The sequence below is a fragment of the Chrysochloris asiatica genome, unplaced genomic scaffold (assembly GCF_000296735.1).
Source record: "Chrysochloris asiatica unplaced genomic scaffold, ChrAsi1.0 scaffold00032, whole genome shotgun sequence".
Taxonomy (NCBI): Eukaryota; Metazoa; Chordata; class Mammalia; order Afrosoricida; family Chrysochloridae; genus Chrysochloris; species Chrysochloris asiatica.
The window spans coordinates 1,468,592-1,482,885 of record NW_006408550.1 but is presented as its reverse complement, the minus strand read 5'-3'; the positions used below and the strand labels follow the sequence as shown (position 1 = coordinate 1,482,885).

Below are 14,294 nucleotides of genomic sequence, written 5' to 3'. Positions count from 1 at the left end.
CCTGAAAAGAAGTATTTGGCAAGTGGGAACTCAAATCTCACCCTTCTGACTGCCCCAATGTTCCTTCCACTAAACTATGAACCTCCATCCTTTTCATTTTTTACATCATTTTTATTACATATAGCATAAAATTGGCCATTGGAACCATTTTTAAGCATGCAGTAACATTATGGACACTCACAATGTTGTTAATAGTCATCACTATCTATTTGCAAAACTTTCATCACTTCAAACAGCAGCTGTACCCATTAAGTAAAAATTCCTTATTACCCCTTGTTGTTGTTAAGTGCCATAGAGTCAGTTCCGACTGATAGTGACCCTGTACAGGGTTTCCAAGGAGTGGCTGATGAGTTTAAACCACTGGCCTTGTGTTTCAAACCACCCTTTTGGTCCAGTGCATTATCCTACAGCGCCACAGCAGAACTCCATATTCTTTCTAGAACTTGTAATCTATTTTCTGTCTCTGTATATTTGCCTTTTCCTAAGTGCTTAGTTGGAGTCCTGGTGTGGCACCATAGGATAAGCACTTGACCTGAAGGTCCGTTTGAACCAAAAGGTTGGTGGTTCAAACTCACCAGCTGCTCCTTGGAAACGCTATACAGGATTGCTATGAGTCGGAACCGACCCAGTGGCACTGAACAACAACAAGTGCTTACTTAGTTGCTAACTGATAAGTCAGTGATGTGAACCCACTAGTGATCTGCTCCTATAAAGTGTACAGCCTGGGGAGCCCTCTGGGGCAGGTTTACTCTGTCATATATGAGTCTGAATTGACTTGATGGCATACAACAACAGCTATCTCATATAAACAGAATCCTACAATATTTGCCTTTTTCTGTCTGGCTCATTTCACTCAGCATAATGTTTGAGATGTTCATAAACAACAGGGCATGTATCAGAGCTTCAGTCCTTTTTATGGCTGAAGGAGTACTGATGTGGTGCTGCAGGGTGAGTACTGGACTTTAGGGTGGGCGCTTCAAACTTACCAGTTGCTCCTCGGAAACCGTATACAGGGTTGCTGTGAGTTGGAACTGACTTAACAGCACTTAACAACCACAGCAGTATTCCATGAAGGAATCAGGGCAGTGCACTGAGTGATTAGTGCTCAGTTGCTTCCAGAGGTCAATGATTGGGACCCATCAGCTGCTCCATGGGAGAAAGACGTGGCAGTGTGCTAATGTATAGTTGACAGCATTGGAAACCCCATTGGGCAGTTCTACCCTGTCCTCTAGGTTCACGTTGTGTCAGCACTGACTTGATGGCAACTGGTTTTAAAATTCCATTGGATGGGTGCACTGCATTTTGTCAGATCTCCCTTCCCAATGAGAGTTTGCATTGCTTACTTGCTCTGTGCCTTTTCAGAGGTTATCAGTCCTTGGCAAAGGTGCAGGATCGTGTGTATTCGATCTGTTTTTCATTCACTCCAGTTAAAATTCTTACTGTGCAGGTAGAGTTGCATTTTTAACAAAGCCTGAAGGAAGGGCTGTGTCTCTCTAATCATGTTGTTGCATCTTTTGGAGAATCCTAGGTGGGTTATATTTACTTTTCAGTGTAACCAATCTGGCATGTCATGCCTCTGTCATGCTTCCCACAGCGTGTTGTACTGTTGACTCAGGTACCACAGTCTTTGCTGTGTACTTTGGAACCACTTTTCATTCTATGCAAAACCACCTTGTAATCAGAGGATTTCAGTCTTCTGCTAACTGCATTCCTGTCAATGTGGGCCTGGGATGGACCTTTCTGTTTTATTCCTGAATTCCGTTCTGTAGAAAGCACTATTGAATGGAGGCACCTGTGTACATGCATATTTCGTGGACCCAAAGCACTTATTTGTCACTTGAATGCGTCAGGGGTCTTAAGTAGGTCTTGTTCGTAACACAATTCAAAATGGTGTATCACAGACTCTTGGATAAAGCAAGTTAGTCTGTATTCCTTATCTAAGAGAAAAAAGTTAATGTAAATATGATAAATGGTTAATTTTTAAAATCTCATTTTTGGTTGAAAGTTTTTGTTTGTGTGCTATTCCTCAAGTTAAGTCAAACAAAATCTGACAAAAAAAAACCTTTCTGTTATGGGGCATAGCAGTAAAACTTAAAGTCTTATAACTTAGTCCCCATCTGATATATATGCATTTAGTTCTGCACTATAACGTTTTAAGTTTCTATAAAAAATATATTTTTAGAATATTATGTACGTATTTTTGCTTGTCTTTTTGAATTTGTAAGTAACTAATTTTGTTTTGTTTATCGGGGTTCTTCTCATAGATACTTCAATAAACAGCGTATTGAGCTTCTGTTATGTAATGAGAGCCTTTCTAAAGATGGAGTGATAGTCATAAGTAACACAGATAAAGCTCACTGGGGCCAGGGAGAAAGGAGGAAATACAAACAACAAAACTGACGTTGGTGAACTGGAGATTCGTGTGAAAAGGAGTTTGTGTTTTCCCATTGATTGTGGAGGAAATCTGGCCATTCCCTTAGCTCTTACTTTGCTCTGTCCTGTGTTTATAACTTTCAGGTTCATGGACACTGCATGTGTAGGCATAACACCAAGGGTTTGAACTGTGAACTCTGCATGGATTTCTACCACGATTTACCTTGGAGACCTGCTGAAGGTCGAAATAGCAATGCCTGTAAAAGTAAGTCTCAATAGAAGACACCTTTGGAATCAGTTAGTACTCCAGGATTCAGTTTCTGATTAGAGGTACTATCACAGTGTACCATTTTGCAGAGGGAAAAAACATTACTATTCTTTTCCTAGCTTTAGCCTGATACTCCTAGGAGGCCAATAATTCTGTGTAATTCAGTTTAAAAAACTAGTGCTTCCTGAGCAACAGCTATGTGTTTAGCACTGGTCCAAGTCCTCTGACAGATAGTAAGAACCTAAGATGTGGTCACTGACTTTCTACCTGTTTTGAAAGGAAGATGATGGTGAGAAAAACAAAAGGAAAATGTGGTATGGCAGGTCAATACAGTCTAAGAGATATGGAGTAGACTGTAAGAGTTTCAGGCCTTGTTTTCTTGCCAGCCTAGCAGTGGCCTCAGATTTATCCGTCCATTCATTCATCTATCCGTCCGTCCATCCATCCATTCATCCCAGTGGTGGAGTCAGGCACACTGCCATCCTTCCCCAGACACAGACACAGTGATTCTGACATGTTGCTTTACCCATGGCTGCCTCTGTCCCCATTGGAAGACTGTTCTAGATGTTCAGAAACTAGTGAAGACTGGACTGGGATGGGCTTTGTTAGTAGGTAGGAAGGAGTGAATTGGCCTTTGATAGATAGATTAAAACAGCTCTCTTTGACATTGGTGTTTCACGCAGAGTGTAACTGCAATGAACATTCCGGTTCATGTCACTTTGACATGGCTGTGTACTTGGCAACTGGAAATGTCAGTGGAGGAGTGTGTGATGACTGTCAGCACAACACAGTGGGGCGCAACTGTGAGCAGTGCAAGCCATTCTACTTCCAGCACCCAGAGAGGGACATTCGAGATCCTAACATCTGTGAACGTACGTTGGGGAATGTGCCACGTTGAGACTTGTTTCTGGTTATCGTCCAACTGTAATAGTCCGGTCGTTAACATCCTTCTCTCAGAGTTCAGGAAGAGCATCAAACCCACCTTTGTTATTTTAATTGCTACATGGGAGTCTGGGAGTAGAATTTACCTTTGTCTATTTTTGTGGGATTTGGAAAGAGGAAAGGAACATGTATATTTGTACAAACACACACAGTGTGTTTCCTGTACCTTCAACCTGGTGCTTTCTATTCTTAGACTGTACCTGTGACCCAGCTGGTTCTCAGAATGAAGGCATTTGTGACAGTTACACTGATTTTTCTACTGGTCTTATTGCTGGTCAGTGTCGGTGTAAATTATACGTGGAAGGAGAACGCTGTGATATTTGCAAAGAAGGCTTCTATGACCTAAGTGCTGAAGATCCATTTGGTTGTAAATGTAAGTACATATCACTAAAACGTTTGGGACATATATGTGTATGCACTAGTGTGTGTGTGAATACTGCTAAAAGGTAACAGAAAATTAGGAGGAAAAGATAATAGAGTTTACCCATGAAATTTTTTCAAGTCCTGTGTGTGTGTATAATTATTTACACACTGCCATATATGGATAATTCTCATTTTACTTTGCAATTCTAAATCCCAAACTGTGATTTCAGACTCACTTGATTTGTCTTACTTCTTTCTTGTCTTTAATACTAAAGCTTGTGCTTGCAACCCTCTGGGGACGGTTCCTGGTGGGAATCCTTGTGATTCCCAGACTGGTTACTGCTACTGTAAACGTCTGGTGACAGGACAGCGTTGTGACCAATGTCTGGTAGGTAATCCTCATTACCTGGCTCAGATAGTTTGTGAATGTCATGGTTCAAGTAGAGAATACATACATTTTGCCACTAGTTTCTATCATTATAAAATTCATTAAAGTGGGATTACTAGTTAATAATTTGCTTAAATTTTGACCATCTCTGTTAGAATTGTTAAGTGAAATCCACAGTAAAATACCATTATTATTTGTTACTGTTGTTGTTAAGTGCCGTCAAGTCGGTTCCGACCCATAGCGACCCTGTACAGGGTTTCCGAGGGTGTAAATCTTTACGGGAGTAGAAAGCCTCATCTTTCTCCCGTGGAGCGACTGGTAGTTTCGAACCGCTGACCTTGAGGTTCACAGCCCAATTCGTAACCACTACGTTACCAGAGCTCCTTTATTATAGATAAAATTTAATAACTTTTAAATTTTTCTTTTGCTTAATGTTCGTAATGATATGCTGAGGATCAGGCTCTTATATGCCGTTGATGTAAATGCAAGTTGGTTCACCCTTGGGACAAGCATTTTGGTGATACATATTGGTAACTGTTAGAAATGTGTATGCCCTTTGACCCATAATGAAATAATCAGCGTATTGGACAAAGATGTAATCACCTTAAGATTCATTGCATATTTGCTTAATCATAGCTAACGTCTTAGAAGCAACAATGAGAAAGCAAGTAAATTTGGAGCTTCTATACAATGTAATATTTGGTTGCCATTGAAAATGACTGTAACATGAGGAATGCTTATGCATTCTAGTAGATCCTAAAAGTAGATTTCTGGAAGGGCTGATTTAAATTGGTGAGTATGGTTTTTATCTGCTCATTAGGAAATACCCATATGTATTTGTTGAGGTGCAAAGAGATCTTCTCTCTGTATAGATTCTGTCTCATTTCCTGCATTTCTCTTTCTGAGGTTCCGAACACTTTCATCTCTTTACCTTCCATTCATGAGAATGGTCCTTTATTTGGGCTGTGTTTCCATATAGATAAATGCTGAAAGGTTTTCCTTATGGGATTTATGGCAGGCTGAATTAGGAAAATTTAAACATTTTGCCAAATATATGAAAGTGAGTCAAAAGTTATCCACACTCTGGCTGTAGAATTTATTTTAATCAAATTTTAGGGAAGACATAATTTTTCAGCATAGTCTCCTTGCTTTTCAATACACTTTGCCCATCTGTCAGCAAGCTTTCGTATTCCCTTATTTAAAAATGTTTCAGGCTGAGCTGAGAGCCACAAATTCACTGTTCTCTTCACTTCTTCATCAGAGGGGAATCTTCATCCTTGAAGGGCTGCTTTCAGGGGACCAAACAGGTTAAAGTCCAGTGCAGAAATGTCAGGATTATAGGGAGAATGCGTTAACACTGCAAAACAAAGAGGTGTGTGGACATGCATTGTCACGTAAGATCACAATGCCCTTGGGTAGCAGTGCTCCATTTAAACTGATGTTTAAGCTTCAGCTCTTCAGTAAGCATCTCACTGTAATGACCACTGTTGATTGTTGGACATTTTTCCTGATGTGTTTCAATGTTGGCCCTTGAGAATCCCAGATAACTGTAAGCATCTATATTTTAGTTGGTGATTGACTTCTGAACTCTTTCTTGGTGAGGATGTTTCTATTCCATACTCTGCCATTTACTCTCAGGCTTGTGGTGATGAATCCATGTCTTGTCACTAGTAATTTTTTTTTTTTTGAAGAAACTTTTACCTTCCTTTGAGTATGAGTCCAAATTTTGTTTGCAGATGCTCAAATGCTTTCCTGGAGTTTTGGTACCTATCTTGCATAAACTTTTGACACCCAAGTCTATTGTGGGTTTCTTTCATAAATTGAGCCATGGCTATTTGCAAATGAGTTACTACATAATCCGTTGTCACTTGTCTATTTGACAGTATCATTTCACATGCATGTTCCATGTTGTCATCAGCCATGGATGTGGATGGGTGTTTTAATATAATTGGAGTGTGGATAATGTTTGACTCATTTGTGTATCTAACCACCAGAGTAATTCTAATGAAGAAAATCATCTTGACTGCTTACTCATATTAATTATTTGAATGCAGGGCAAATAAACTACTCTGTGATCTGGATAGTTTCATGTGATTGTGTATAACCTGTTCTAACTCCAGAAATCCACAGTTGGGTTTCTTTATTTCAGGGTAATCATTCCTTTTATTAGCTTTATGCTTTTACAGTGAAAATGAATATTTGGTGGAACAACCCAAACACGCTCTAACTTGTTTCTGGCTGAGTCTGTTGTATAATTACAGGAATTTACCTTTAGGTGCTTAATCTTTTATTCTGCAGCCAGAGCATTGGGGTTTGAGCAATGATTTGGATGGATGTCGATCTTGTGACTGTGACCTTGGAGGAGCATTAAACAACAAGTAAGTGACTGCCATCATGTTGACTAAAGTCTCAGTGCTTTAAACAAATGTATCCATTCCAAGAGTCTTGGTGTAGTGCTGTAGATAAGCACTAGACTACTAACTGCAAGGTTCGTGGTTCAAAGCCACTGATTGCTACTTGGAAACCCTGTATAGGGTCACTATGAGTTGGAACCAACTTGATGGCACTTAACAATATGTTTATGGTTTTGGTTTTTAATATTGTTACTTAATGTTTTTGTACTTTTACTGTTTAGTATTTTTTTTAATTATGGAAGCAGTGTATGCTTATAGTTTTATAGAATTTCAAACAGTTAAGACTAGCAAAAAAAGCAAACAGCCAAAGTGTTCCTTTTCTTTTCCTTTACTACTCTTCCCCAAGTTTCACTGCTTAGAAGTGTCACATTAACAATTTCTTATGTCTCTCTAGAAATTAATAGTGCTCAATATACTTGTTAAAAATGAACATTTTTCTTATTATTTCTCTTAAAATAGTAAAATATGGGATCATATTCTTTAAAACAGGCAAGTACTGATTGAAAAAACAAATACAAAGCTCATGGTTTCTTTACTTACTTACCTTTACTAATATTTCTTGAAAATGAAAGTAATAGAGTTTTTTGAACAAATAGCATTCACGATGTATGGTTTTTAAAACCTATGCAACCCCTCTCATGTTTGTTTCTTATGCACTCAACGTTTTTGCATGATGTGAAAAATGCAGTGTGCATATACATATGTTTCTACAAGTAGGTTTTTATCTGGAGATCTTTTTTTTTTTTTTTTTTTTTTTTATGTCAGCATGTATTCATCTACCTCTTTGTTTTTACAACTTTTGGGTTTTCTGTCATCTGAAAGTGCCGTGATTTATTTGATCCCCCCCTTTTTTCTGCTTTTTATAAATTTTGTAGTGAAAAGCCTTGTAAATTAGAGGTGCACCCTTGAGTAGGTTCCCAGTGAGGGAACTGCTAAGTCATAAAAAGTGTACATTTTTTATTTTAATAGAGAATGTCAAATTGTTCTCCAGAGAAATTGTACTGAACAGCTGATTACAAAAGTATCCCCACCCCCGTCCTCTTAGCAGCTGGTGTTATCAAACATCTTTGTTTTTTGCCAATCTAAAAGATGGAAAATGAAAATGAACTCCCATTTCAATTTGTGTAGAGAATCTTTTCATCTTTTTTTTAATCAACTTCCAAGTCCATTAATGAGAATTAAATATAAAAAATTTTAGTTACTTAAATATGTTTGTATTCCTTGAATAAATGAAGCATGAAACTCTACTAAAAATTTTCATATGTATACATTTGGCAAGATATAAAATTGGAGAAAGATTAATTAACTAGCTACCTTTGAGCCAAAGAGAATTTTGGTCTCTGTTTGTTACTGGATCCGAGTGAGAACATCTGGTGAAGACAGTGTAAGTGACTGCTGAGAGAATAGACAGATGTTTCCTTGTAGTCCTGAATCTGCCCTCAGAGAACATGCTGAATTCATTGAGCAAGCTTCATGTACTCCAAGTTTAACTCTCCTATAAAATTATTTCCCAACATCATAGTTGTCTGTTGGGAAGGAATAATATTTTATGCAGAAAGATCATGTTCTGTTTGGCTGCTTTATTGAGGTTTGTTCTGTTCCAGATCTTACAATGGATAAGTACAGCATGTAGACTCAGAAACTCCAGGGTGAATTTCTGTTCTTAGAAAACCTTCAGAGAAAAAGGAAGTCAGGATCATTCCATAAAAGTACAGCAAACAAACTGCTCACAGAATCACTTCTGTGAACACATGTTGATTACTTTAGTAATTGATTCTTCAATTCAGAGCTGTCATCACTTCTGAAATCCTTGATTAAATGAAAGTGCCATACATGATTCTTTATATCATGTTGTAAACTCTGGAATGTTTATGCTTCTGTTTTTTAAATTCTTGGGAGTCTTGATGTGGCACTGTAGAATAAGCACTGGATGGCTAATCACAAGGTCAGTGGTTCAAATTCACCAGCCTCTCCTTGGAAACCCTACACAGACAGGGTTGCATTGGAGTAAGCTCAATTCATAGTGACCTTGTAGAGGGCTTCCAAAGCTGTAAATCTATTCAGGAGCAGAAAGCCTTATCTTTCCCATGATACTGTGCTTTGATTTGTTTTGTTTTATTGTATTTGATATGATTTGTTGTATTTGTTGATTGCTTGGTTGTTTATCTTCCTAATTAGATTAAAAGTCAACTTTTTTTTTTACAAAGTAAGCATTTTATAGGTCTATTACTTGCCCGTTTCTCTTTCTCTGCGTCATTCAGCCACAAGGAATGGACTTAACAAACAAGTAAATATTAATTCAAGAGACAGTTGATAATGGACTAAACCTTGAGGCTATAATAGCAGAAACACTAATATTTACTCAGTAAATATTTGTTGATGAGTGTAAGAAGTGTGACTTGTGAAAGAGAACGGGTTTTCAGAGGATGGGTTACGGAAGCTGCAGGAAGCCAGGCAGAGGTTCCGTAACTTGATGTATAAATAGAAGGAAGCAATTGTGGTCCTTATGAAATGATGAGAGTGGTGCCGTGGGGAGGGTGGTCTGGACCGGACTGACTGGGCATGGGAGAAGTTTTGAGAGGTCATTTAGGAGGTCAGTAGAGTGCGAGGCATGGGATGATGACATACTAGACTCTGATAGCAGCAGTAACAATGGAAAGGAAAGTGTAGAACTTGGTTATTGAGGATAAAGAAAAGCGTAGGCATATCTTTCCTATGAGAAGAAATTTTAATCTGCTGACAGGAAATAATAGAGTTGAGGACAAAAAGCCAGTATGAGAAGGGAAGAGCAGTTTGGGACAAGATGGATTGGAGATGCCAGCTAGAAACCTTCCTGTAATAGCTGGAAACACAGGACAAGGGCACAGCCGAGTAGTCAGTGCTAAACAGTGTAGGTGTGAGGCCCACAAGAATGAGCTCTCTGGAGGACTCAGTGTGGAATTGGAGGCATGCCTATCACTGGCAGCAATTCTAGTCTCTGGACACTAGAGCTATGTGATCGCCGGCGGTGATAGTAAGGGGATTCCTGTTCTATGCTCAGGTTCTCATGGAGTTGTTTCTGTTTAGAATTGTGCTACAGGTAAAAGACAGCAGCAGGCGTCTGACAGTATCTGTCTCCTTGCCGTCATTGACTTGCTCTCCAGGGATGGCTTGTGGTGGTTTTCTTCTCCAGCACTTTGTGTTTTGAACATTGGTTTCCTCAGCAAACACCTACTGAGGGCAAAGAAGGGTTTCTTTTGTCTATATGATGTAATGTCTGATGTCTAAATTTCTGTAAATGGTTTTGGTTGGTGTACTGTGCCAAGAGAGTCAAAGGTCCTAATTGCAACAAGCTTTCTTCTCTTGGGATCTGACTGAGGGAATTCATCTTCCTGTTTCATAATAATTACTCACGTCATATACAGGAAGAGGACTTAAGTTGGACCATAGCAGGACTGTCCAGGACATTTTTAATAAGCCTCTGAGTGTTCAATCTTTCACAGTGTAACTTGCCTTAGGTACTTGGTTTCGAATGATCTCTGGGAATGAATGTAAGGTGATGATTCCAAACCACATCTTGATTCTAATGATGTCAGGTGACATTCATGTCCATCAGTTTTACCTTGTACACAAGGTCATGATGCCAGGGAAAATGGGAGAGGTGTAGGCTGAGACCAAAAGGAGTGTCTTATAGTTTATTCAGAGGCTTTTATTCCCTAAGACAATAATGACTAATAAAAAAAAGTGTTTAATTATTTATATTTAGTCTCTTATTTTCCCTTTCTCTTATTTTTTATTCTGGAGGCAGAATAAAATCCTTCACACATTTATTTGTTCAAGCAGTCTCTATTGAGTGGGGTCTGTGCAGAGCACTGGGCCAGGCCCCGCAGGGTGTCTGAAGTGAGGAAGGCAAAGTGGAGTCCTCAAGGCATTTTCAACCTAGAAGGCGGTTAGATGGGTCTGTCAACATTTATACTACAAGGGAAAAAGTGTGACAAACATTGTGAGGACAATATTAGATAAGCAACAATTGAGGCCTCACAATGTGCCACTTGAGAAAGCAAAAGGGAGGGACTCAAACAAGACTTGCTGAAAGCCGAGAGGTGTGCTAGGCTTTGGAAACTAAGTGGGGTGTGAGGACACAGCTACTCAACTTTAATGATTGTCTACTAGCGTAGTGGGTTATGGGTTGAGCTGCTGACCGCAAGTTGCAGTTCAGATCTACCAGTCTCTCCACAGGAGAAAGATGACGCTTTCTGCTCCTGTAAAGATTTACAGCTTCAGAAACCCTCATAGGTTCACTGTGAGTCAGAACCGACTCGACGGTACACATCTACCACCACCACTCTGTTGGTAGTGATAGCTTTGATGTAGATGTTGGGAAGATAGACATAACATGGAACATCATTTCTCTCTCAAGGAAGTGGTGGCTTGAGGAGAAGATGGTTCGTTCTATGAAGTAGGGGCAGTGTGGGCTGAATCTTAAAAGAAGAATTTGTGCGTCTTTGCTGGGTACATCCAGGCAGATGGTATTCATTCCAGACTTCAGGAATGTGAGCAAAAAGCAAGGAGTTATGATTCAGCTAGTGCATTTGAGAAATTGCAAGATATTGTGAGTAAAGACCAGGTTTGGAAAGGTAGAGAAGGGCTAGTTCATGGAAGGTCAAACAACAGGAAATAGTACCATAAATGCTTTAGAAAGTACTTGGGCAGCTGTGTGGAGGATGGCAGTTTGGGAAAGTAGGAAGACTGGCAACAAAAATACTATTTCAAACTCTTATTGTGAGCAAGAGAGAAAGGTGATACAATAGCATAGACAGTAGAAGGAAGAAAAATACACGCTGATTCTGATCGGCTGATGAAGGAATCTAGAGCCTAACTTCTAGTTTCTGATTTAGGTGGCTCAGTGGATGATGGTGCTTTTGTCACAGTAGGACATAGGAGAGAGGAGCAGGTGAAGGGGATTGAGTGCTGATATTTTGAATCTGTTGGTTTGGAGTGCCTCTCAGACAGCAAAGTTAGAGATGCTCATTTTTATTACCAATCCAAAACTAAACCCGTTGCTGTAAAGTTGGTTATGACCCCTAGAGAACCGAAGGGTTTTCTGGGCCGTAACCATTATGCAAGTACATCATCAGGCCTTTCTTCTGCAGCACCATTGGGTGGGTTTGAACCACTGACCGTTAGATTGGTAGTCAAGTACAAACCTCTGTGCCACCCAGAAACCTAAGATATTTAATAGAGCAGTGGACAATTGAATATAAGGGCAAGTTAAAGGAGTCACAGTTGGAAATAAGACAAAAAATATAAAGTATAAAGTACCAAACAAGAAAATTTGTGATGTCTAAGAACGCCTCAGCCTGGTGTGAATGGAGCAGAAGTAAAGCGAGGCCAGGTCATGGAGAGCTTCCAGGATGACTAATTCAGTCAGCTTTTCCACATGCTTATTTTCTGAAGGAAATGAGAAAGTCCTACATGTTTATGGACGGTGTAGACCCACTTGTAGTAGAAAGCTCTGCATGGTGAGCGTAGCTGACTTGGCCCTCTTCTCTCTTAGCTGTTCTGCAGAGTCCGGCCAGTGCTCCTGCCGACCCCACATGATCGGACGTCAGTGCAACGACATGGAATCTGGCTATTACTTTACCACGTTGGATCACTATATCTATGAAGCGGAAGAAGGTGGCTTTGGGCCTGTAAGTAGGGAAGTGTTTGACAGATTGAATTTTGTGGGCAGTAATGGAGTCTTGGAGTCTTGGTGTGGTGTTGTAGGGTAAGCACTGGTCTGCTAGCTGCAAGGTTGACAATTCAAACCCACTGGCTGCTTCTTGGAAACCCTATATAGGATCACTATCAGTTGGAACCAACTTGATGGCACTTAACCACACAACAATGGAGCTCTTATGGTGCAGTGATTAAGCACTTGACTGCTAACCGAATGAATGATCAGTGGTTTAAACTGACCAGCCATTCCCTTCGGAACAGACATGGCTGTTTGCTTCTGTAAAGAGGACAGTCTTGGAAACCCTATGAGGCACTTCTCCTCTGCCATATGTGGTCCTTATGAGTAAGAATCGACTCAGCAGCAGTGGGTTCAGTCTTTGAGTTTTGAATAGCGTATACACAGTTTAGAACAAGGACATTTGAGAAATATTCTTACAGCTTTTGTTAACAATCAGGGTCCTGTCTTTTAAAGAATAGCCGTACTGTAAGCTAAGTAAACCTACAAGCACAAAGAGACTTGGCCACATTCACTCATAAGGCTTTAGTATATTTGTTTAAGATATTTGTTTCTTTAAGGAATTTTTTTCCCCTATTTTTTTTCTGGTTGTAATTGCTCCAGTGTTTTTTTGATCTTGCATTGTAGATACTCAGACACATGGGCATTGTTTCATTTATCTGTTGCTGAATAGTGCAGAGGTCAGTTGCTCTCAGCTGCTAACCAAAAGGTCAACAGTTCAAGTCCACCAGCTGCTTCACTGGAAAAAGACGTGGCATTCTGCTTCTGTAAAGATTATGGCCATGGGAACCCTATGAAACAGTTCTACTCTGTGAGTTGGAATCGACTCAGTGGTAGTGGAATTTTGTTTTGCTTTGCTTTGCCTAACACATCATCCTAAAATTTAGTGGCTTAAGACGTATGTCCCACACTTCAGCTGGGGTGACTGAAACAGCTAGAGGTTGGTCAGACAGTTCTCTCCACATGACCTCTCAAGTAAGTCTCTTAAGCTTCCTCACAGCATGGTATACTCAAGATAGTGTGATGTGTTCTATGGCATCTAGCTTCTAAGAGGGAGAAAGCAGAAACTGCCAGGTCTCTTAAAACCTGGGCTCAAAATTCCAAAACTGTCATTTTCGCACATTCTATTGGTCACAAGTCACAGATAAAGCCAGCCCAGATCGAATGGTGGATAGTATAGGTTTCACCTCGTGATGAATTAAGCAATTCACACACAACACCTACAGAGAGTGGTGGAGTTCATGGTTTGAGATGACCAATCAAAAGTATTGTATAGCAAATAAATTCAAATGGATTCATTCTCTATCAGCTCATCAGTAGGGTACATTCATTATATCAAGTTTCTTCATATTTGGGGGTGGTGGCTGTGTACCGTGAAGTCGATTCCGACTCATAGCGACCCTGTACAGGGTTTCCGAGACTGTAAATCTTTACGGGAGCAGAGCACCTCATCTTTCTCCTGCAGAGCAGCTGGAAATTTCGAACTGCTGACCTTGCGGTTCGCAGCCTGATTCGTAACCACTATGCTACCAGAGCTCCTCTTCTTCATGTGTACATAAAGCTGAAAACTAATGCAAATGAAGGAGACAGACAGATAGTTATAAACTCACTGTATCGTAGACTCCCGTTGCCACCCGGTGAATTCTGGCTCATAGCGACCCTATATGACAGAGGAGAAGTGCCCCATAGGGCTTCCAAGGCTATCATTTTTACAGAAGCAGACTGCCACTTTTGTCGCCAGTGGAGTGGATGCCAATCAAGTTACCAACCTTTTGATGAGCAGCTGAGAATATAACAGTTGTGCTCCATAGATACTTGACTAGCCTTGTA

The 14,294-nt window shown here is 40.0% G+C and overlaps 1 protein-coding gene across 1 annotated transcript in view; it reads left to right on the top strand.

Moving 5' to 3' along the window:
• The window catches only part of LAMB1 (laminin, beta 1), a 92,602-nt gene that overhangs the window by 20,609 nt on the left and 57,699 nt on the right, over positions 1 to 14,294 (top strand). Inside the window, exons 8-13 of the mRNA XM_006859275.1 lie at positions 2,518 to 2,638; positions 3,325 to 3,513; positions 3,777 to 3,956; positions 4,222 to 4,334; positions 6,633 to 6,712; positions 12,285 to 12,420. Coding sequence (XP_006859337.1) covers positions 2,518 to 2,638; positions 3,325 to 3,513; positions 3,777 to 3,956; positions 4,222 to 4,334; positions 6,633 to 6,712; positions 12,285 to 12,420 — 819 coding nt within the window. The remainder of the gene's footprint in view (positions 1 to 2,517; positions 2,639 to 3,324; positions 3,514 to 3,776; positions 3,957 to 4,221; positions 4,335 to 6,632; positions 6,713 to 12,284; positions 12,421 to 14,294) is intronic.